General features: G+C 41.2%; 1 protein-coding gene across 6 annotated transcripts in view; it reads left to right on the forward strand.

Annotated features, from left to right (window-relative positions):
• RBMS3 (RNA binding motif single stranded interacting protein 3) overlaps nucleotides 1-23,851 on the forward strand; it is a 773,699-nt gene that overhangs the window by 741,506 nt on the left and 8,342 nt on the right. For 5 of the 6 annotated variants that reach the window (XM_065932913.1, XM_065932916.1, XM_065932917.1 and 2 more), the window contains one exon: nucleotides 1,893-2,024. In XM_065932913.1, the coding sequence (XP_065788985.1) occupies nucleotides 1,893-2,024 (132 nt within the window). Of the gene's footprint in view, nucleotides 1-1,892; nucleotides 2,025-23,851 lie in introns of those variants that run through there. The other variant, XM_065932912.1, reaches the window with a different exon arrangement.

Below are 23,851 nucleotides of genomic sequence, written 5' to 3' on the forward strand. Positions count from 1 at the left end.
GATAAAGTCATGTTGGCCTTGCTGGAAGCTTTCTCCTCTCCTCTCTTTCCACGGGGCTGAATCCATTTCCTCTATACATTGTCTTACTGGACAGAGCCAGAAAGATACTGGATAGGAGGGGCATAGTGCTATGTGGACGGTGGTGAGAACTTAGACTTCTCCCTGCTTCCAGCCCTCCTTCACCTTCTCCTGGTGCACATTTGCTGTTACGGTCACAGTGGATTTCTTCCATCAGCTGGGACTCCTCTGGAGTTCATGCTGTTGCTGTTCCTCACGTTGGTACCACTCAATGTGGGAGCCCAGCATGACTCTTCCAACCTCTGGAGCTGCACAGATTAGGTGAAATTTTTAGAGACCAAATTGGATCTTTTCAAAATGTGTGTTTGTTTGCTTGTTTTTGGTGTGCTACCGATGTTAGCTAGTACCAAGATTTGGGAAGCACAGACATTTAAGAGGACAGTACCATGTTATTTAGGAAATCAAGGAGGAGCAACTTGTTAATCTTTTATGTGTTCCAGACCTATAAGCCCTCGAGAATGTTTCACTATTAAAGAGGTTTTAATTAGCTTTTCAGATTTTCAAGCGCATATGATTAAAATATATATTCTTTTCTAGATTTAGCTATCAAAACCCATCTAGGCCATGAAAAAAATTATGAATCTAGACATCATAGGTGGCTTTGAACATCAATGTCTGCCACATATCCGCATCTCTCTATCTGTACACCAAATGTGTGTGCTTACCCACAGAATCTGAGGTTTTTGAGGACTCTAAAACAAGGAGACACACTTGAGAGCACTGCTTATTGGAAACAGTCTAATTATATCAATAAATCTGGGATTTAAAAAGAAGTATATCACTAAGAATCATATCAGTATACCCTGATATATTGCCTTGGGTTGTGCTTATAAAGGAAAGCACTGATTCATTTTCTGTGTAAAAACACTCACAGAAAATTCACCAGTATTCATACAAGTCAATGCATTTAGGAAACTCAAAAAACTGTGTAATACCAAACAGTATATTAGGGATGAAAACATATTGAATTCATAAAGGGAGAATTTTCATATTTTGAGAAGCAATTTCAGGGAGCTTCTGTTAAGGACAGACATTGATCAAAAGCCTGTATCTCTGCAGAAGTCCATGGCTATAATAGAAGTACAACCAGGAGAATGTATTCATATGGATTCCCTCCCTAGGCTGACTAACTACCAAACCTTTCTCAGGACCAAACATAACTTCTGAGTGAGGACCAACACAAGAAACCCATTCTTGTTGGCATCTGTGAGAGGCAGAAGCCATCAAGAGGCTAAAGGAAGGAGCAAGTCAAAATTAAGGGTGTTTGTTTCTTTTTCTGAAACCTCTAAATGAATTCCAGTTCATGTCGAGGAAAAGAAAAGTAAGTAAAACAAATCAAATTCGTTAAGGGAAAGCGTATTTGACAATGTCCTTTTAGAAGAATTCCAAACCTGGGTATAGATTTTTATTAATAGTAAGGTCCATTGTTTTGCAGGATCATAGAGACAGGGTAGAGAAATTTATTCCCAGGAAAATGCTCAAATGTAGATGTTTTAATAGGAATTCTGCATGCTCTTTTTTTATTAAGGAATTATTATTTAGTGTGGCTAAGGCAACTGCACCTTAAAATGATTTCTTGATCATTTGACTGCTACAGGGTCTTCTGATGGCAAATCTTCTTGGTGACACATGGAGGTAAATTCCTCAAATGAGTTCTGTGGTTTTTCTCCTAGTGTTTATTGAGGCTTTATGTAGCTGAGTGCAACTCTATGCAAGCCCGATGCCAGATAGCACAGGGATATGCCCTACGGTCCATCTGCAAGAAGCCCTTCTGCTCAAGCCAGTAAGGTTCTATGTTCTTGTTGCCTCCACAGGGTGTTGTGGCTGATACCTCTCCCCAGACAGTGGCACCTTCGTCCCAGGACACGAGTGGTCAGCAGCAGCAGATAGCAGTGGACACAGCCAGCGAGCATGCATCTGCATATTCCTACCAACAGTCCAAGTAAGTCCTGGCCGTGCTAAACTCTGTCCCTCCAGATCTGCCATCTGGACTTCACCCTCTCATGTGGCATCTGCTAGCTTTAGCTGCAGTAGAGACCATCTCAAACTCAGTGACATTCACCTAGTTCATGATTCTGTGGGTTGGCATTTGGGCAAACCTGAGGCAAATGCTTCTTCCGCTCTTGACTGGACTTGTGTGAACATCTGGGCACAGGAGCTGGGCATCTTCACAGTTCTGCTTCTGGGCATCAGTCGTCTTATGGCTGTGGGGTGGATCACATGGACCCAGGTGATGCTGACCGTGGAAGTCTCAGAATTAAGAGAACAGCAAGAGAGGGTGCCAGATGACCAGCATGTTTTCAGCCCCATAGGCCAAAGCAAATCATGTGGTCAACCCCAAAGATAATGTAAGAATTCACTACCAAAAGGCAGGGGCATTGTAGCCATTTTTACCAAAAAATTCTATCATACACATTTTTTTGGAAAAACTCCAGTGTTCCCACTTGAAACTGCATACTGTGCCTGCACTGTGGTCTTGCTGTCTTCATTCTTACATAAAGACAGTTAACATGCCCCTGGCAAGACTGCTTCAAACTTACCCAGTAAAACAGTTTATGAAAATTATGGTGAAATAGAAAACAATATGGGATAGAGACTTATTCAGGAATTAAATGGCAAAGCAAAAATCAAGGAGTCAGAATCACTGTTGACAGGCCTTATGTCACTTAGAAAGCCAAGAACAGCTGGCTTTGTGTGGAGTATCGTGGAGACTAAAATTTGAGTAGTTCTGATTGAAACCAAAGGACTTAACAGACCTTCAGTCTGTATAAAAAAGTTCTCTCACGGCAACTGTTCTACTTTGTAGGTAATGGCCAAAGCCCTGGTGGGTAGAGAATTCCCAAAGACTCTTCCTGTTTGCAGAACAGGGGTGCAAATGAGTGGTGCTCATTTCTCGATCATAAATTTTCTTTCCTCTCAATTCACATTTAGAGATTTGTTTGTTGTTAAAAGATTTAATCACTTTAATGGCACCTTCCGTATGTGGTTTCACTTCTAAAGTGGACCCTCCAAAGTAAATGTGCTAGAGTACCGGAGACTGGTTTTGTGGAAGACCATTTTTCATGGACTGGGGAGGGATGGTGAGGGGGTGGTGTGGGGATGAATCAAATACATTACATTTACTGTGTACTTTATTCCTATTATTATCACCTTGTCATATGTTTACACAACTCACCATAATGCAGAATCAGTGAGACCCCTGAGCTTGTCTTCCTGCAGCTAGATGGTCCCTTCTGGGGCAGTGGGGAGTGGCTCTAAAGGCAGATGAAGCTTCCTTTGCCCCTCACCCACTGCTGTGCAGCCCAGGTCCTAACAGACCATGGACTGGCACTAGTCTGTGACCTGGGCGCCCAGGACCCTGGGGCTAGAATGTGACTTAACCTTACAAATACAAGGCATTATTATCATCAATACTACTGCTACTATCAATATTATATAATGATTTATATATATATATATAGCTTTCAGGAAATACCTATAGCAAATAATGCATTTTGGCTTTTTTATTAGGCTTTTAATTTTTATTTTATATTGCAGTATAGCTGAATGACAATGCTGTGTTTCAAGTGTACAGCAAAGAGATTCAGTTTTATTTACACATATATGTATTCTTTTTCAAATTCATTTCCATTTAGGTTATCACAGAATACTGAGTAGATCTCCCTATGCTACACAGTAGGCCCTTGTTCCTTATCTGTTTTAAATATGTATATGTATATGTCCACATCAAACTCCCAGTTTATCCCCCCTGCCACCACTTTCCCCTTTGGTAACCATCAGTTTACTAAGCCTGTGAGTCTGTTTCTGTTTTATAAATAGGTTCAGATTTATCATTTGTTTAGATTGTGCTTATAGACTACATCATATGCTCTTTGTCTTTCTCACTCTGAGTTGCTTCACTTAGTATGATAATCTCCAGTTCTGGCATGTTGCTGCAAATAGTTTTTTTTCTTCTTTTTAATAGCTGGGTAAGGTTCCACTGTGTATTTATATATTCATCTTCCTTATCCATTCATCTGTAGATGGACATCAAGGTTGCTTCCATGTCTTAGCCATTGTAAACAGAGCTCAGTGAACACTGGGATGCATGTGTATTTTTGAACCATGCTTTTTCTGGATATAGCTCAGGATTGGGATTGCTGGGTCATATGGTAGCTCTGTATTTAGTTTTTAAAGAAATATCCATATTGTTTTCCACAGTGGCTGTATCAATTTACATTCCCACCAAGAGTGTAAGAGGGTTTTTTTCACACCCTCTCCAGCATTTAGTGTTTCTAGACTTTTGATGATGGCCATTCTGCCAGTTGTGAAGTGATATTCATTGTAGTTTTTATTTGCATTTCCCTAATAATGAGCAATGTTGAGCACTTTTCATGTGCCTCTTGGCCATCCATCTGTCTTCTTTGGAGAAACACCAATGTAGGTCTTCTGCATTTTTTGATTGGGTTGTTTTGTTCTTTTTAATATTGAGCTGCATGAGCCATTTATAAACTTTAGGAATTAATCCCTTTTTGGCCACATCATTTGCAAATATTTTCTCTCATTCTATGCACTGTCTTTTTATTTTATTTATGGTTTACTTTGCTGTACAAGAACTTTTGAGTTTAAGTCCCATTAAATCATCACAGTTCAATATGGGAAGATTGCACCTTTCTAAGAATTTGTCCATTTCTGCTAGGTTGTCCATTTTATTGGCATATAGTTGCTCTATTTATATTTGCTTTTTACATCTGTTATTTTAGATGGACCAAAAAAATATTGCTGCAATTTATGCTTTCTGCTAAGGGTTTTATAGTATACAGTCTTATGTCTCTTATCTTTAATCCATTTTGGGTTATTTTTGTGTATGGTATTAAATAATGTTCTAAATTTGTTCTTTTACATGCAGCTGTCCAGTTTTCCCAGCATCATTTATTGAAGAGACTGTTTTTTACCCATGGTAAAGCCTTGCCTCCTTTGTCATAGATTAATTGATCACAGTGCATGGGTTTACTTCTGGGCTTTCTCTCCTGTTCCATCGATCTACATTTCTGCTTTTGTGCCAGTACCACGCTGTGGTTGTGCAGTATAGTCAGAATTCAGGGAGCCTGATTCCTCCAGCTTCTCTTTTCTTTCTCAAGGTGGCTCTGACTACTTTGGGCCTTTTATGTCTCCATGCAAGTTTTAAGATTGATTTTTTTGTTCTAGTTCTATAAAAATGCTATTGATAATTTGGTAGGCATTGCATTGAATCTGAAGATTGTCTTGGGAAACATAGTGATTTTGACAATATTGATTTTTCCAATTCAAGAACATGGTATATATATATCTCTTCATCTGATTAATGTCATCCTCAATTTCTTTCATCAAAGTGTTAATAGTTTTTAGAGTACAGGTCTTTTGCTTCATTAGATAAATTTATTCCTAGGTATTTTATTATTTTTGATGTGATGGTAAAAGAAAGTGTTTCCTTAATTTCTCCTTCTGATCCTTCCTTATAGGAATAAAACAGATTTCTGTGTATGATGATTTTGTATTCTACTTTAATGAAATCACTGATGAGCTCTAGTAGTTTCCTGATAAAATCTTTAGGATTTTCTATGTTTAGTATCATCTTATCAGCAAAGAGTGATAGTTTTACTTCTTATTTTCTAATGTGGATTCCTTTTATTTCTTTTTATTCTCTAACTAATATATCTAGAACTTCCAAAACCTGTGGAGTGAAAGTGATGAGTAGACATCCTTTTCTTGTTACTGATCTTAATGATGAGAAACTGAAAGCATTTCCTCTGAGTATGATGTTAGCAATGGGTTTGTCATCTATAGACTTTATTATGTTGAGGTATGTTTCCTCTATGCCCACTTTCTGCAGAGTTTTTATCATAAATGGGTGTTGATTTTTGTCAAAAACTTTTCTGCATCTATTGAGATGATCATATGGTTCTTATTCTTCAATTTGCTGATTAATTTGCATATATCAAAGAAACCTTGAAACCCTAAGATAAATCCCACTGGATCGTGGTTTATGACCTTTTAATATATTGTCGGATTCAGTTTGCTATCTAGTATTTTGTTTATGATTTTGCATCTATGTTCATCAGTGATATGGGCCTGTAATTTTCTGTTTTTATGGTATCATTATCTGGTTTTGGTATCAGGGTGATGGTGATCTCATAGAGTGAGCTTGGGAGGGTTCCTTCCTCTGCAATTTTTTGGAATAGTTTCAGAATAGCCATTAAGTCTTCTATAAATGTTTGATAGAATTTGCTTGTGAAGTCATCTGGTCCTAGACTTTTGTTTCTTGAGAGTTTTTTAATCACAGTTTAAATTTCAGTACTTATGATTGGTCTGTTCATATTTTCGGTTTCTTCATGGTTCAATATAGGGAGATTGTACCTTTCTAAGAATTTGTCCATTTCCTCTAGGTTGTCCATTTTTTTGGCATGTAGTTGCTTGCTTATCCTTTGTATTTCTGTGGTATCCACTGTAACTTCTTTTCAATTGTAATTTTATTGATTTGAGCCCTCTTCGTTTTTTCCCTGATGAGTCTAACATTTTATCAGTTTTATTTATCTTTTCAAATACTGTTTCATTTATGTCTCCTCTGATCTTTATGATTCCTTTCCTTCTACTAACTGTGGATTCTGTTTGTTCTTCTTTCTCTAGTTGCTGTAGGTGTGAGTTTAGGTTGTTTCAGATTTTTCTTATTTCTTGAGGTAAGATTGTATTGCTATAAACTTCCCTCTTAGAAATGCTTCTGTCATGTCTCTTAGGTTTTGGATAACTTTGTTTTTGTTGTCATTTGTGTTTATATATTTTTTTATTTCCTCTTTGATATCTTCAGTGACCCTTTGGTTGTCTGGTAACATATTGTTTAATCTCCATGTGTTTGTGCTTTTTTATAGTTTTGACTATAATTTATTTCTAATATCATAGTGTTTTGGCAAGAAAAGATGCTTGATATGATTGATTTTCTTAAATTTACTGAGGCTTCACTTGTAGCCCAATATGTGATCTATTCTGGAGAATGTTTCATGTAGAGTTGAAAATTGTATTCTGCTGCGTTTAGAGGGAATGCCCTATAAATATCAGTTAAGTCCATCTGGTCTAATGTGTCACTCAAGGTTTTTGTTTATTTATTGATTTTCTGTCTGGATGATCTGTCCACTGAAGTAAGTAAGGTATTAAAGTCCCCCACTATTATTGTGCTATTATCAATTTCCCCATTTATGGCTGTTAGCATTTGCCTTATATATTGAAGTACTCTGATGTTGGATACATATATATTTACAAGTGCTACATCTCCTTGGATTGATCCCTTAAACATAATCTAGTGCCTTCCCTATCTCTTATAATACTCTTTAGTCGAATGTGAGTATTGCTACTCCAGCTTTCTTTTGACTTCCATTTGCATCGAATACCTTTTCCCATCCTCTCACTTTCAGTCTCTCTGTGTCCCTAGCCTGAAGTGGGTGTCGTGGACACAGCACATCTATGGCTCTTATTTTTGTGTTCATCCAGCCAATTTCTTTCTTTTGGCTGGAACATTTAATCTATCTACAGTTAAGGTAATTATCAATGTGCATTTTCCTATTGCCATTTTCTTAATTGTTTCAGATTTGCTTTTGTGGGTCTTCTTTCTTCCCTTCTTTTACTCTTTTGTGATTTGATGACCATCTTTAGTGTTGTGTTTGGGTTGCTTTTTCTTTTTTGCATGTCTATTGTAGTTTTTTGGTTTGCAATTCCCATGATGTTTTGATATAGCAGTCTATATATATACAAGACTGTTTTAAGTTGTTTCTATTTTAATTTTAAATACATTTCCAGTACCCTGCATTTGTGTCCTTTTCACAATTGCTGGTTTTGACATATTTGTGTGTGGATGATTTCCTAACTTTCCTGTTGAGTGAGTGAAGTCACTCAGTCGAGTCCAGCTCTTTGCAGCCCCATGGACTGTAGCCTGCCAGGCTTCTCTATCCATGGAATTTTCCTGGCAAGGATATTGGAGTAGGTTGCCATTTCCTTCTCTAGGGGATCTTCCTGACCCAGGAATTGAATCCGAGTCTCCCACACTGCAGGCAAACTCTTTACCATCTAAGCCACCAGAGAAGCCTTCACTTTCCTGCATGTGACCCTTTATCCAAGGGTCTCTCACTTACAACTTTCTTGTTTCTAGTTGTAGGCTTTTCTTTTCCACCTAGAGAAGTGCCTTTTTTTAGCATTTAAGACTTATTTGGTGGTGCTGAATTCTCCGAGTTTTTGCTTGTGTGTAAAACTGTTGATTTCTGCATCAAATCTGCATGACAGCCTTGCTGGATAGAGTATTCTTGGTTGTAGGGTTTTTTTTTCCCATTCATTATGCCACTTCCTTCTGGCCTTCAGAGCTTCTGCCAAAAAAATCACCTGATAGCCTTATGGACGTCCCCTTGTATGTTATGTGTTACTTTTCCCATGTTGCTTTTAATAACTCTCTGTTTAATTTTTGTTAGTTTGATTACTATGTGTCATAGCATGCTCCTCCTCGGATTTATCTTGCATGGGACTCTCTGCACTTCCTGAACTTGGGCGACTGTTTCCTTTCCCATGTTAGAGAAGTTTTCGGCTATAATCTCTTCAAATATTTTCTCGAGTTCATTCTCTTTTTTTCTTCTTCTCAGACCCCTATAATGCAAATGTTGGTGCATTTTGTCGTCCCCAAGCTCTCTGATACTGTCCTCCTCCTTGCTTCTTGTTCTTTGTTCTTTGTTCTATGGCAATGATTTCCACTCTGTATTCCAGCTCACTTATTTGTTCTTCTGACTCAGTTATTCTTCTAATCATTCCTTCTAGTGTATTTTTCATTTTAGGTATTGTATTGTTCATCTCTGTTTCTTCTTTAAATCTTTTCTTTATTAAAAATTTCTTGTATCTTCTCAGTCTGTGCCTCCATACTTTGAGATTTCGGATCTTTACTATTGTTACTCTGAATTCTTTTTTAGATAGATTGTGTGTCTCCTCTTCATTTAATTGTTCTCTTGGGGCTTTGGGGTTGTTTATCTTTTTCCTTCATCTGCAGTTTATTTCTCTGTCACCTGATTTTTGTCTGAATCTTTGTGTTTGTGGCCTCCTTTCCACAGACGGCAGGACTGGTTCCTCTTCTTCCTGGTGTCCATCCGCTGGTGGGTAAGGTTGGTCCAGGGGCCTGTGTAGGCGCCCCTTTGGGAATGACTGGTGCCTGCCTCTGGAGGCTTGAGCTGGGTCCTATCCCTCTGCTGGGCAGGGCAGTGTAAGGAGATGTGTTTGAGGTGGCTGTGAGCTCAGTAAGACTTTAGGCAGCCTTTTCTTTTTTTTAACCTTTTATGGAAATGTTTTTCTTAATATATCTATTTTATTGAAGTATAGTTGACTTACAATGTTTCAGGTACACAGCAAGGTGATTCAGTTACACACATACACACATAGTATTTTTTAATTTATTTTCCATCATAGGTTATTACAAGATATTGACTATACTTCCCTGTGCTATACAGTAAACCTCTGTTTGTTGCATATCTATTTTTTAATTAGAAATCTAGCATTCTGTTCATACTAAGTCAAGCAAGTGGAATCAAAATGTCATAAATTTTTAGACAAAAGTCATAAGTTCTCTAAAATATATATATCATACATATTATTATATAGATGTATACAAAAGTTCTACTACACTCAATAAAGGCTTGGGAAAGAACATAAAAAAAAAAGAAGAGATGGGGAAATTGGAAAACATAAACTAAATGAAATGGGAGCTCTGAATACGAAATAAAAAAGTAAAACAAACTAGACAATAGTAAAAGATCATCATATAGTCCAGTTGTTTTTAAACATGTCTATTCATTAGAAACATATCTGGAGCTCTGGAGGGAAAAAAAATTACTTAGGCATTTGTATTTTTCAGAAAATTCCAAGATAATTCTGATATGCATCTAGACTTTAAAAAGTGATTATAGGTTTTTCTATTAAATGGTATGTTTGCTGATATAGAGTTCTATTATTTTTCTGTTGACCAATCATGATACAATGGTATTAAGTGAGTAATAGTTCCATAATCACAATAGTAAAATACTGTTTATAAGTTTTTAAAATCAATAGCCAGATAAAAAATGAAAGATAATTACAATTGCAAGCCATAATGGGAACATGATTAATTTAACAATATAAAATAATCACATGCAATTTGAGAGGTCAAGCAGAGTGATATGGTAAGTGGAATTGCATACATGCACATATTTTCATCTGCCCAGCCAGTCTATATCTTTTGGCTGGTGCATTTAACCCATTTACATTTCAGGTAATTATTGACATGTATGATCTATTACCGTTTTCTTTTAGGGGGCTTATTTTCTGTAGGTCTTGCCCTTGTCTTGAGTCTCCTGCCTAGAGAAGGTCCTTTAACATTTGTTGTAAAGGTGGTTTGGTGGTGCTGAATTCTCTCAGCTTTTCGTTGTCTGGAAAGCTGTTGATTTCTCCATCAAATCTGAATGAGAGTCTTGCTGGGTAGAGTATTCTTGGTGGTAGGTTCTTCCCTTTTGTCACTTTAAATATATCCTGCCATTCCCTTCTGGCTTGTAGAGTTTCTGTTGAGAAGTCAGCTGATAGCCTGATGGGAGTTCCTTTGTATGTCATTTGTCATTTTTCCCTTGCTGCTATTAATGTTTTATCCTTAATTTTTGTCAGTTTGATGACTATATATCTTGGTGTGTTCCTCCTTGGGTTTATGCTGCTTGGGACTCTCTGTGCTTCCTGGACTTGGTTGACTGTTTCATTTCCCATGTTAATGAAGTTTTCAGCTATTACCTCTTCAAATATTTTGTCAGTTCCTTTTCTCTCACTCTTCTCCTCCTGAGACCCCTATAATGTGAATGTTGGTTCACTTAATGTCCCAGAGGGCTTTTAGGTTGTCTTCATTTCTTTTCATATATTCTGTTCTGCAGCAGTGATTTCCACTGTTCTGTCCCCCAGGTCACTCATCTGTTCTACTGCTTGGTTATTCTGCTATTGATTCTTTCTCGTGTATTATTCATCTCTGTTTGTTTGTTCTTTAGTTCTTTGGTAAACATTTCTGCATTTTCTTCATTGTTTTCCAAAGATCCTGGATCATCTTCACTATTATCATCCTGAATTCTTTTTCTGGAAGGTTGCCTATCTCCACTTCATTCAGTTTTTCTGGGGTCTTATCTTGTCCCTTCTCCTGGGACATAACTTTCTGCTTTTTCAGACTGATTAACTTTTTGTAATATGGTTTTGTTTTAGTCACTGTTGGGACTGTGGCTCCTCTTGCTTCTGTCTGCCAAGAGGCTTGTGTAAGCTTCCTGATGGGAGGGACTAGTGGTGGGAAAAACTGGGTCTTGCTCCGGTGGGCAGGACATTGCTCAGTAAAGCTTTAATCCAGTTGTCTGCTGATGAGTGGGGATGTGCTCCCTCCCTGGTAGTTGTTTGGCCTGAGGCCACCAAGCCCTGGGGTCTGTGGTCTTTACGGTAGGGTTAATGGTGGTGACCTCCCAGAGGGCTTATGCCAAGAGGGGCCTTCCTAGACTGCTGCTGCCAGCGCCCTCACCCCTGTGGGGAGCCCCTGTGGACCCACGCCCCCACAGGAGACCCTCCAACATTAGCAAGTAGTTGTGGTTCAGTCTGCTGTGAGGTCATTGCTCCTTTCCTCTGGGTCTTAGAGGACACAAGCAAAATCTTGTGCACACCGAGACTGGAGTCTCCATTTCCCTCAGTCCTGTGGAAGTCCTATAATCAAATCCTGCTGGCTTCAAGGTCAGATTCCTGGGAAAGTCCCAGTCCCTCGGTCGAGTCCCTGGCTAGGAAGCGTGATGTGGGGTTCAGAACCTTCACAACAGAGGGAGAACTTCTTCGGTATTATTGTTCTCTGGTTTGTGGGTCACCCACTGGGCAGCTATAGGATTTGACTTTATTGTGATTGTGCCCCTCCTACCATCTCACTGGGGCTTTTTTGTCTTTGGACCTGGGGTATCCTTTTTTATTGGGTTCCAGCATCTTCCTGTCAATGGTTGTTCAACAGCTAGCTGAGATTGTGGTGCTCTCGCAGTAGACGATGAGAGCACATCCTTGTGCTCCACCACCTTGAACCTGAGGCCCAGCCTGTCTGCTGACGGGGGGCCGTGTTCCTGCTTTGCTGAGGCTCCCCAGCGCTGGAGCATGCGGGCTGGTGGGTGGGGCCGAGTGTCTGTGCTGATACGGGATCTCTGGGAGAGTTCCTGCCGGTCAGTAGTCCCTGTGGTCTCCGCTGTTGCGTCCTTGCCCCACAGCGAGCCGCAGCCAGCCATCACCTTCCCGGGGGACCCCCCAGGAGCCCGTAGTCGGTCAGGTCCAGGTTCCTGAGGAGGCAATGCTCTGTGCTGGATTCCAGTGCATACAGCACCTCGGGTGCTTCCTCCAAGAGTGGCGTCTCTGTCCCCCTCCGCCCTGTAGACTCCTTCCTTCAAGCCCTGCTGACCTTCAGAGCTAAGTGCTCTGGGGGTTCTCGCTCTAAACCTCTGATACCAGATCCTCGGACTGTCTTGGAGGGCATTTTTATGATAGAACTTCCATGTATAGCCTTCGTGGGTTTACTATTTTTTGGTGCAAGTGCTGTTTTTAGTTGGACATCTGCTGCCTCTGCTCAGGGTGTGCTGGCCGCCATCCCCTCTGATAGGAGGTGTGACTGACGTGGTGCCCAGCGCCTGCACTAGATGCTGAGCAGAGCTTACCCTTTCACTGTGGTTGCTTGCTTTCCCTTCCCTGTGTTCAGGGGCAGGGTCTGCTTCCTTGTCGTTGGAGCAGAGGCCCCAAGATCTGTTTCTTAGCTGTGTTTCTGATCTCAGTACGAGGCAGGCAGGATTGGAGCTCCCTCGACACTTGGGAAGAAAGCACTGCGTATTCCTCCTCTGAAGCCGTTCACATGTGGGTGTCACCTGTGTGAGCTCTCAGACTATCCTGTCGTCCGCTCGACTCTCAGCCCTACATTATCCATGTGTATGAAGGCAGTCTGCCCGGGGGGCCTCTCAGGCATTGTTTTTCACCAGGCCACCAGTGTAGAGCAACAGAAGTCAGGTCCCAGGACTGCAGTAATAATGGATCTGGACCTGCCGTGGGTGTGTGGAGGCAGCTCAGACTCTGGCCCAACTCCCACGTGCAGTGTGCCCACAGAGCCCACAGCTGCAAAAGCTAGGCCCAGCTCTGCTACAGAGACACTCACCGTCTGCTCAGATGTTCCTCAGGAGTGGAATTTACACAGTTGGCAGCAGGGTTCATGCAGCCATGAAGAGAGACTTCAGCTCGCCTTCTCTGCACTGTTCCTGGAGCTCATCTGTGGTTTCAGCCCCCCCTCTGCCTGTGCGCCACCCACAGGCCTCTAGTCCCAAAGCCGCCCCAGAGCCTGCCCTGGCTAGAGCCCTTCCGGTGCCCTAGGGAGGCAGGGGGCAGCACGTGGGGACAGAGGCTGCATTGGTGGCCCTGCTGTTTGCGCTTCAGCAACGCTGCTTCACGTCTGTGGCTGTGCGGTCTTCCTCTGTGAGCATTCCGGGTCGTGGCTTCCTCACTCTCTTCCCCGCAGCTCTTTCCCCGCAGCCTACAGCTGTTCTCTCCGCAGGTCTTTCTAAACCCCGCAGTGCCAGCCCCCGTCTGCACCAGCAGACAGTGTCTGAGGCTGGGGCGTGCAGGGCTGTGGCACAGACCATCTGCCCAAGTCTCACTCTGTCCTCCAGCCACAGCCTGGCTGCTGCACTCTCCTCCAAGCCCCAAAGCGCCCCTCTGTCCCAGCGCATCTCTCCACCTGCGGAAGGGCGTCCCAGATGTGGGAGCCTCTCCTGCCTTCAGTTCCCCACCCAGGCTTGCAGGCATCTTCCTTACCCTGACTCAGTGTCTGAGGTCTTCTGCTAGCATTCAGCAGGTGCTCTGTGAGACTTCTCCCATTTGGAGATGTATTCTTGATGAGGTGAGGAAAGTTGAACTCCACATCCTCCTAATCCTCCGCCATCTTGACTCCCCCTGTAATTTAATTTAAAATATCTTTAGACATTACGGTGTGAAATATATGTGCGATGGGTTAAGCTACTTTTCAGGGGCACTCAGCCACGCTAATCAGAATTTCAACACCCCACAGGAGGTCAGCTCTCATTTAATGAGAAAGGCCAGAGGTTTGTACAAGTATTTTAAACTACCCATATCTCAGTTAGCATAATGATTGTTAGAAATGAGTTGCCTGATGAAAGCAGTGCCATGTTAATTAGCATAATGAAACTGGAAATGAGCTCCATTTGTGAGATTCAGAATATCCAAGATAACGTGAATTGGCTATGGTACTTTACGGATGCTCTCCACTCAACCCAGGAAAGATGGAGTAAGGATGCAGGGAAGCTTGCAGCCTGTGCCGTTACGGATGCTGCTTTGGCTTGCTCTCAAAACAAGACTGTCATAAAGCAGATTTCTCTATAGGGAAAATGAAATCCAACCTCTAAAAAATGGTCAGCAGGCAGACCCCCCCCCCCATGCTCCTTGTGACTGTCCAGAACCTCTTCTCCCTGCTTTAGCTGCCCCCCACTTTTCATGATCACTGTGTGATGCGACAGGAGTTGGGGGGGGGGGTGTCCCTGCCCAATCCAGAGAGAACATACCTCCCTCTGAGGAATTCTAGCGAGGCTCCCCACCCACCTCCATCCTAGACCCAGTTTCACCCTCAGTATCACGCAGCATGCCAGATTTTATGCTCTGACACCATACCCCTGCCCTCAAGAGTTTACATTGTAATTGAGGCTGGAGCCTGGTGATGTAGCTGGATGAATTATAGGAGATAAAGTCCACTAGGCCAACTTTCATATGCTTTTGGGCCTTGGATATGTAGCTTTGTGTAGATCAAGAGTTCTCAGTTTTATTCTAAGAGAGCTATAAGACCTCTGGAGAGTTTGAAGAAAAGGAAGGATGGAATTTGATTGATATTAAATGACTCCTGCTTCAGGTTCCCATTTCCAGATTTTTGAACTTCCTGTTTCCTCTACCTAGAATGCTTTTCCTCTAAGACTCTCCTAGATTAGCTTGTAATTGTCTTTCACATGCAGGCCTGTATGAGAGACCTTCCCTGATACCAAATATTAGGTATTTATCCAGCCACTTTCTATCACAGAATATTTATTTAAATATTCTACTTTGAGATTCTTTTTCTTTTTGATGGTTTGCTAATTGATCCATTGATTGTGAGTCTACTCCTAGTAGGAGATAAATTCCAAGGGGATGGGGGAGGCATCTGCTTCTTCCATAGCTCTTTCCTTAGCATCAGGAATAGTGCCTTTCACATAGTAGGCACTCAGTCAAGAACTGTTGATTGGATAAATAAAGGTGTCATTTTCATTTACCCAGACATCAAACTGCTAACAAGTGTGTGTGTGTGTGTGTGTGACTCAGTCGTGCCCGAATCTCTGCCATCCCATGGACTGCAGCTCAGCAGGCTCTTCTGTCCATGGGATTTTCCAGGCAAGGATACTGGATTGATTTGCCGTTTCCTTCTCCTTGAAACTGTTAAGGAGGGTCTTAACTCATTCATTTCCTCACTGTGCCTTGAAACACCCGAAGCCTGTTTCCCATCCTCCCCAAGCCCTGAGAGGTGCTCCTGCCCGCCTGGCGTCTCTCATCCCGCACGGGTGTCTCTCATTGTGCTCCTGCAGAGACAGTCTCTGCTCTCTCCTCACATATCAGCTCACTCAGCGGACTGAAAAAAACCCAGCATGCTTGGACCAGATGCCAGAGATCACCATATTGTTTGATGTGATTCACACAGACTTTAAATTTAAAAACAAAAAATAGGAGATGGAGACAAGGTGACAGAGTAGAAGGACATGAGCTCCCTTTTTCTTATGGAAACACCAGATTCACAACTGACTGCTGAACAACCATCATCCAAGAAATGCGGGAGCCTATCAAAAAATGACATTCTACCTCCAAAGACAAAGAAGCAGCCACAAAAGGATGGAAGTACGGGCACAATCAGGATAACATCAAATACCATACCTATGGCGTGAGTGACCCATAAACTGGAAAACAATTATACTACAGAAGTTTTCCCACCATAGTGAAAGTTCTGAGCCCCATGTCAGATTCCCCAGCCTGGGGATCTGGCAACAGGAGGAGAAGCCCCCAGAGAACCTGGTGTTCAAAGCCAGTGGTGTTTGATCGTAGTGATCCCACAGGACTGGGGACAACAGAAAGTCCGCCCTCGGAGGCTGTATGCCAGGCCCTGTGTACACCGAGACCCAGGAACATAAGCCGTGGCCTTTTAGGAGCCAGACCAGACCTGCCTGCTGGTGCTGAAGGGTCTCCTGAGGAAGTGGGGAGCATCCAAGGCTCACTGTGGGGCAAAGACACTGGCAGCAGTAGTTCTGGGGAGTTCTCACCGGCATGATCCCTTCTGAAGGTCACCATTTTCTCATCAAGACCTGGCCCCTCCAGCAACCTGTAGGCTCAGTGCTGGGACACCTCAGGACGATCAGTCAGCAAGGGTGGAACACAGCAGCCCCCATCACTGGAGACCATGCAACTATACATCAATAAAATGGACAACCTAGATAGAGTAAATGGACAAATTCTTCCAGTACTGAACAGGAAGAAATAGAAAACATGAACAGACCAATCATCAGCAGTGAAACTGAAACTGATTTAAAAATTCCCAACAAACAAAAATCCAGAACCAGACAGCTTCACAGGCAAGTTCTATCAAACATTTATAGAAGAGTTAACCCTGACCCATCTGAAAATCTTCCAAAAATATCACAGAGGAAGAAGCACTCCCAAGCTCTTTCTATGAGGCTATCATCACCCTGATAACAAGACAAGATAAAGATACCACAAAAAAGAAAATTATAGGCCAAAATCACTGCTAAACATAGACATTAAAATCCTAAAGAAAATACTAGCAAATGAAATTCAACAACACAGTAAAGGGATCATACACCCTGGTCAAGTGGGATTTATCTCAGGGATGTAAAGATTCTTCAATATATTCAAATCAATTCCTGCGATACACCACATTAACAAAATGAAGAATAAAAGCTGCATGGCCATCAATAGATCCAGAAAAAGATTTTGAAGAAGTTCAACACCCATTTATGATGAAGAATTCTCTAGAAAGTGACTGTAGAGGGAACCTACCTCAACATAATAAAGGCCACATATGACAAACCCACAGCTAACATCATTCCCAATGGTGAAAAACTATTTCCTCTAAGACAAGGAGAAAGAAAAGACAAGGATGTCCATCCTTGCCACCTTTATTAAACATACTTTTGGACATTCTAGTCATGGCTCTCAGAGAAGAAAAGGAAATAAAAGGGATCCAAATTGGAAAATAAGTAAAACTGTCACTGTCTGCAGATGACATAATACTGTACATAGAAGTATAGAAAGAGTATCTGAAAGAGATGGGAATACCAGACCACCTGACCCACCTCTTGAAAAATCTGTATGCAGGTCAGGAAGCAACAGTTAGAACTGGACATGGAAAAACAGACTGGTTCCAAATAGGAAAAGGAGTACATCAAAGCTGTATATTGTCACCCTGCTTATTTAACTTATATGCAGAGTACATCATGAGAAATGCTGGGCTGGATGAAGCACAAACTGGAATCAAGATTCCTAAGAGAAATATCAATAACCTCAGATATGCAGATGACACCACCCTTATGGAAGAAAACAAAGAACTAAAGAGCCTCTTGATGAAAGTGAAAGAGGAGAGTGAAAAAATTGGCTTAAAGCTCAACATTCAGAAAACTAGGATCATGGCATCCGGCCCCATCACTTCATGGCAAACAGATGGGGAAACAGTGGCTGACTTTATTTTGGGAGGCTTCAAAATCACTGCAGATGGTGATTGCAGCCATGAAATCAAAAGACGCTTACTGCTTGGAAGGAAAGTTATGACCAACCTAGACAGCATATTAAAACACAGAGACATTACTTTGCCAACAAAGGTCCATCTAGTCAAGGCTGTGGTTTTTCCAGTAGTCATGTATGGATGTGAGAGTTGGACTATAAAGAAAGCTGAGTGCTGAAGAATTGATGCTTTTGAACTGTGGTGGTGGAGAAGACTCTTGAGAGCCCCTTGGATGGCAGGGAGATCCAACCAGTCCATTCTAAAGGAGATCAGTCCTGAGTGTTCATTGGGAGGACTGCTGTTGAAGCAGAAACTCCAATACTTTGGCCACCTGATGCAAAGAGCTGACTCATTTGAAAAGACCCTGATGTTGGGGAAAGATTGAGAGCAGGAGGAGAAGAGGACAAAGACGATGAGATGGTTGGATGGCATCAACCTATTCTCATAAAACCATAAGATGCTGCTGAAAGAAATCAAAGATGACACAAATGAAAAGATATACTATATTCTTGGATTGGAAGAATCAATATTGTGAAATGATTATACTACTCAAAACAATATATAGATTCCATGCAATAACTATGGCATTTTTTTCCCCAGAAAAACAGAACAAACAAACAAACAAAAAGTCAAAATTTGAATGAAGACACAAAAGACCCAAAGAGCCAAGACAATATTGAAGAAGAAAAACAGAGCCAGAAGGAACAGTCTCCCAGACTTCAGACGATACTATAAAGCTACGGTCATCAAAATAGTATGGTAGTGGTGCAAAAACAGAAATATAGATCAATGGAACAGGAGAGCAAGTCGAGATAAATCCACATACCTGTGGTCAACGAATCTGTGACAAAGGAGGCAAGAAATACACAACTGAGAAAAGACAGTCTCTTCAGTAACTGGTGCTGGGAAAACTGAGCAATTACATGTAAAAGAATGAAATTAGAACACTCTCTATGCCAAAAACAAACTAAAAATAGATTAAGAACTAAATGTAAGGCTAAACAGTATGAAACTCTTAGAGGAAAACAGGAAGAACACTCTCTGACATACATTTCAGCAATATCTTTTTTGATAGACCTCCTAGAGTAATGAAAATATAAACAAAAAGAATTCTAAAATAATTAAACTTAAAAGCTTTTGCATAGCAAAAGAAGCCATAAGCAAAATGAAAAGATAATCCACAGAATGGGAGAAAATCTTTCCAAATGAAGCAGCTGACAAGGGGTTAATCTCCAAAATATACAAACACCTCATGGAACTCAATATCAAAAAAGCAAACAAACCAATAAAAAAGCGGGCAGAAGATCTGAAAAATAAAATTTCTTCAGAGAAGATAAACAGATGGCTAGAAAGCACATGAAAACATATTTAACATCACTATCAGTAAGATGTGAATCAAAACTACAATGAGATATCACCTCCCCCTAATCAGAAAGACCATCATCAAAAAACTACAAACAAATGCTGGAGAGGTTATGGAGAAAAGGGAACCCTCCTACACTGTTGGTGGGAATGTAAACTAGTACAGCCACTATGGAGAACAGTACAGAGGTTCCTCAAAAGAAACTAAAAGTTTCCATATGATTCGGAATCCCACTTATGGGCATATGTCTTGCAAAGACCATATTTCAAAAAGATACAAGCAACCCAATATTCATTGCTGCACTATTTACAATAGCCAAGACATCAGAGCAACCTCAAGATTCATTGAGAGAAAAGAAGATAAAGGCGATGTGGTTCATATAGACAATAATATTACTCAGCCATAAAATGAATGAAATAAATCCTTTTGCAGCTGCATGCATGGACCTAGAGATTGTCCTACTGAGTAAAGTCAGACTGAGAAAGACAAATATTTTATATCACTTATTTGTGGAATCTTAAAAATGGTACACATTAACTTATTTACAAAATAGAAATAGAGTTACATATGTAGAAAAGAAACCTATGGTTACAAGGGGGTTAGAGGCGGAGGGGTAAATTGGGAGATTGGGATCAACATACACACACTATTGCATATAAGATAATTAATAGGGACCCTACTGTAGCACAGGGAAATCTACTCAGTACTCTCTAATGGGAAGAATCTAAAAAAGAGTGGGCATATGTTTACATATAACTGATTCACTTTGTTGTACACCTGAAACTAACAAGTATAAATCAACTATACTCCAATAAAAAGTTAAAAAAAAAAAAAAAAACTACAGACAACACAGCAGAAGGTTATAGGACAAAAGTTTGAGAAATGTTAATAATGTGCATGTGAACAAAAAGGTTACATTTGGAATCATGGGTCAGCAGAATTTTAATATTCCAAATTCCACTTTTCAAGCTAAGAAAACATTACCTCCTATTTTGTTGTCCCGTTTTTGTTTTTGTTTTTTTCCTCCTATTGTTCAAAGGGGATAGTAATGCAAGAGGCTGGTTACTCTTTACCCAAACCAGGAAAATGATACCTGTGCTTTATTTTGGATGTTCTTTGGAAATTCCAGTTTTTGCTCAGTTTATTCCCAGTTTTTCTTTGTGTACTTAGAAAATTTTTTTAAAAAACTAGGACTTGAAAAGTATGAGTCTGCAAGCAAAGCTATATTCTAATATACAAAATCAGAAATCCTTAAAATTCCATCTTTTCCATTTACCAATTTTTACTCAAGGGACCTCCCTTAAATCTTTAAAGTGAGAGATTACATCAGTGTTCTTCAGAAAATATAAGGCAGGTCTCATAGCTGAGGGAAGACTGAACCCCCCTTCCCTGAATTTGGGGTGTGGGCTTCTGGTAACTCAGACTGTAAAGAACCCGCCTAACAATGCAGGAGACGTTAAGAGATGTGGGTTCGATCCCTGGGTCAGGAAGATCCCCTGGAGAAGGGAATGCCTCACGATTCCAGTATTTGTGCCTGGAGAATCCCATGGACAGAGGAGCCTGGCGGGCTACAGCCCATGGGGCTGCAAAGAATGGGACACGACTGAGCTCCTAAGCACAGCACAGCTTCACTCCTGTCTCCCTTCCCTGTGCTAGTGAAGTGTGAAAGTGCACGTTTACATAGCGCTTGTGTCATGCACTGGCATTCACAAAAAACAGAAGGCCTCCAAAATGTTAAGGCTTTGCTCAGGAGCAAGAAGAACATTTTAAGTTGGATAGTGAGACTATTTAAACATTAAAATGAGTCGCACCGTAAAAAGAGGAATATGTGTGACTGAGAGCATGATGAAAATACAAATAAAATGTATCATTAGTCACAATCTTAACAGACATGTGTGGATAGTAATCAAGGGCATATAATTTGCTGATTACTGTACTGACCATGTATAGACAATTGGTGTTATGACAGTTCTTTTAGAGAAGACTTGAAAAATTACAAAGCCCTAGCAATACTAGGGTTGAGATAGAAGTTTTCTAAGGTCAGTGTGAAGGTAGGGAGACTGACCACGTTTTAAGATCACAGAGTCAGTCTGAATGCTCTTATCTTCCATCCTCCCCAGCCCCACCTCCCCCCAAAAAGCAGAGTGAATACATTAAAAAGTAGTAAAAGGTAGTAAATCATCATCTTAGAATTGTAGACTTTTAGGCTAGAAGAAGCCTTAAAATGATCTAATCATGCCATATTCACCAACGTCATTCCTGACAGATTAACTTCACAGATTTTCATGTGAAAAGATGAATCCTGTGATCCACACTATTCTCCCCTTACCTGATTGCCCTTAGTAAACTAAACATGCAGTTAGGTTATCAACAAAGAAAGGCATCAATAGAAAAAAAAAATGTTTTTGAAAACATGTGATCTTTTACATTAGTATCAAAATAATTATACTGACCAAAAAAATTCTCTTACAGTTTTTTAATAATTTTTTAAAGCATTCCAAAGGAGACCAGAACATACTGCAGTCTTTCAGGAAGTAAGTATCCATCTGGCCCTGTAGGGGGTCATGTCCGTTAGTATATTAATAGCTTTGAAGACAGCTACAATTAAACAAGCACAGAACTAAGGTTACAGCAGTGTTTCTCTCAGCACCACTTTTGACCACCCTCTCCACCGCAACTCCAGGAAAGAGAAAGTACATCACAGGCAGATTCTTCACCAGCTGAGCTACCAGGGGAGCCCAGGAGTGAATTTAGTTCTATTAAATAGCAATAGACTATTAAATAGTCTTCCATTCAGACTTCAGCAAGCCACCATGAAGATGTAAAGTACAACCATTTATTTCCTCTCATTTGTTTTCATGTAGCAACAAGACCACTTGAAGGATGAAGCAAGTGATGGGAGGAGGCTATTGGAAGCATTTGAGTAAGGTTATAAAACTTGAAAGTAGCTCCAATATGACCCAACAATCCCACTCCTGGGCATATACCCAGAGAAAGCCACAACTCAAAAAGATACATGCACCCCCAACATTCATTGCAGCACTATTTACAATAGCCAAGACACAGAAGCAACCTAGATGTCCATGAATGGATAAAGAGGATTAATTATACATATATACAATAGAATATTAATCAGCCATAAAGAGGAAGAAAATTGAGTCGGTTGTACTGACGTGAATGAACCTAGAGTCTGTCATACAGAGGGAAGTAAGTCAGGAAGAAAAGAATATCATATATTAACGTGTATATGTACAAGACTCTTGAGAGTCCCTTGGACTGCAAGGAGATCAAACCAGTCCATCCTAAAGGAGATCAGTCCTGAATATACATTAGAAGGACTGATGCTGAAGCTGAAGCTCCAATACTTTGGCCACCTGATGTGAAGAACTGACTCACTGGAAAAGACCCTGATGCTGGGAAAGATTAAAGGCAGGAGAAGGGGACGACAGAGGATGAGATGGTTGGATGGCATCACCAACTCAATGGACATGAGTTTAAGCAAGCTCCAGGAGTTGGTGATAGACAGAGAAGCCTGGCGTGCTGCGGTCCATGGGGTCGCAGAGCCAGACACGCCTGAGGGACGGGACTGAACGTGTGTATGTGGAATCTAGAGGTGCTTCCCCTGTGACTCAGCGGTAAGCATCTGGCTCCGATGCAGGAAGTGCCGGTGCGATCCCTGGGTCAGGAAGATCCCCTGGAGGAGGGCTCGGTAACCCAGTTCAGTTTTCTTGCCTGAAGAATCCCATGGACAGAGGATAACCCTGGCAGACTACTGTCTGTAGGGTCACACAGAGTCAGACACAACTGAAGTGATTTAGCACGCATGCATGGAATCAAGAAAAACGGTACTGATGAACCTATTTGTGGGGCAGAAATAGAGATGAAGATGAAGATAATGGATTTGCGGACACAGCGGGGAAAGGAAGGAGAGGGGAAGGCGAATTGAGAGAGTAGCACTGATACATACACACTACAACGTATAAAAGAGACAGCTCGTGGGAAGCTGCCGTAAGCAGGGAGCTCAGCTCAGGGCTCTGTGATGACCCCGAGGCTGGGGTGGAGGTGGTGGGAGGGGGCCCCGGAGGGAGGGGATGTATGTACACACACAGCTGAGTCACTCTTTTGTACAGCAGAAATTAACATAACATTGTAAAGCCATTATCCTCCAATAACAAAGAAGGAAGGAAGCTGCAGCCTCACTCACACACACACACACACACGCACACGCACACACACACACACACAGACGCTTGGAGACCAGTCCACCAGACACACGCGCAATGAGGGGTTCTGCGTCATGCAGCCCATTGACTGAAAGCACTCACTGAACAGGTCTGATGCAGATTCTTGCTGTATTAGGCATTTTCTGCTCAACGCACAGTAATACCAGGGCGGAAGATGGAAATGGGAACAAAGAATAGACCTAAAAGCAAACACAAAAACACACACCAAATGTGGTTCCCATAACAAGACAGAGTTTTAGAAATAAATGGAATGAGGATATACTTTGCAAAGGTATATATAGAGAGATCAAATATACTCCATGGTTC

Source organism: Muntiacus reevesi, chromosome 4 (assembly GCF_963930625.1).
Source record: "Muntiacus reevesi chromosome 4, mMunRee1.1, whole genome shotgun sequence".
NCBI lineage: Eukaryota > Metazoa > Chordata > Mammalia > Artiodactyla > Cervidae > Muntiacus > Muntiacus reevesi.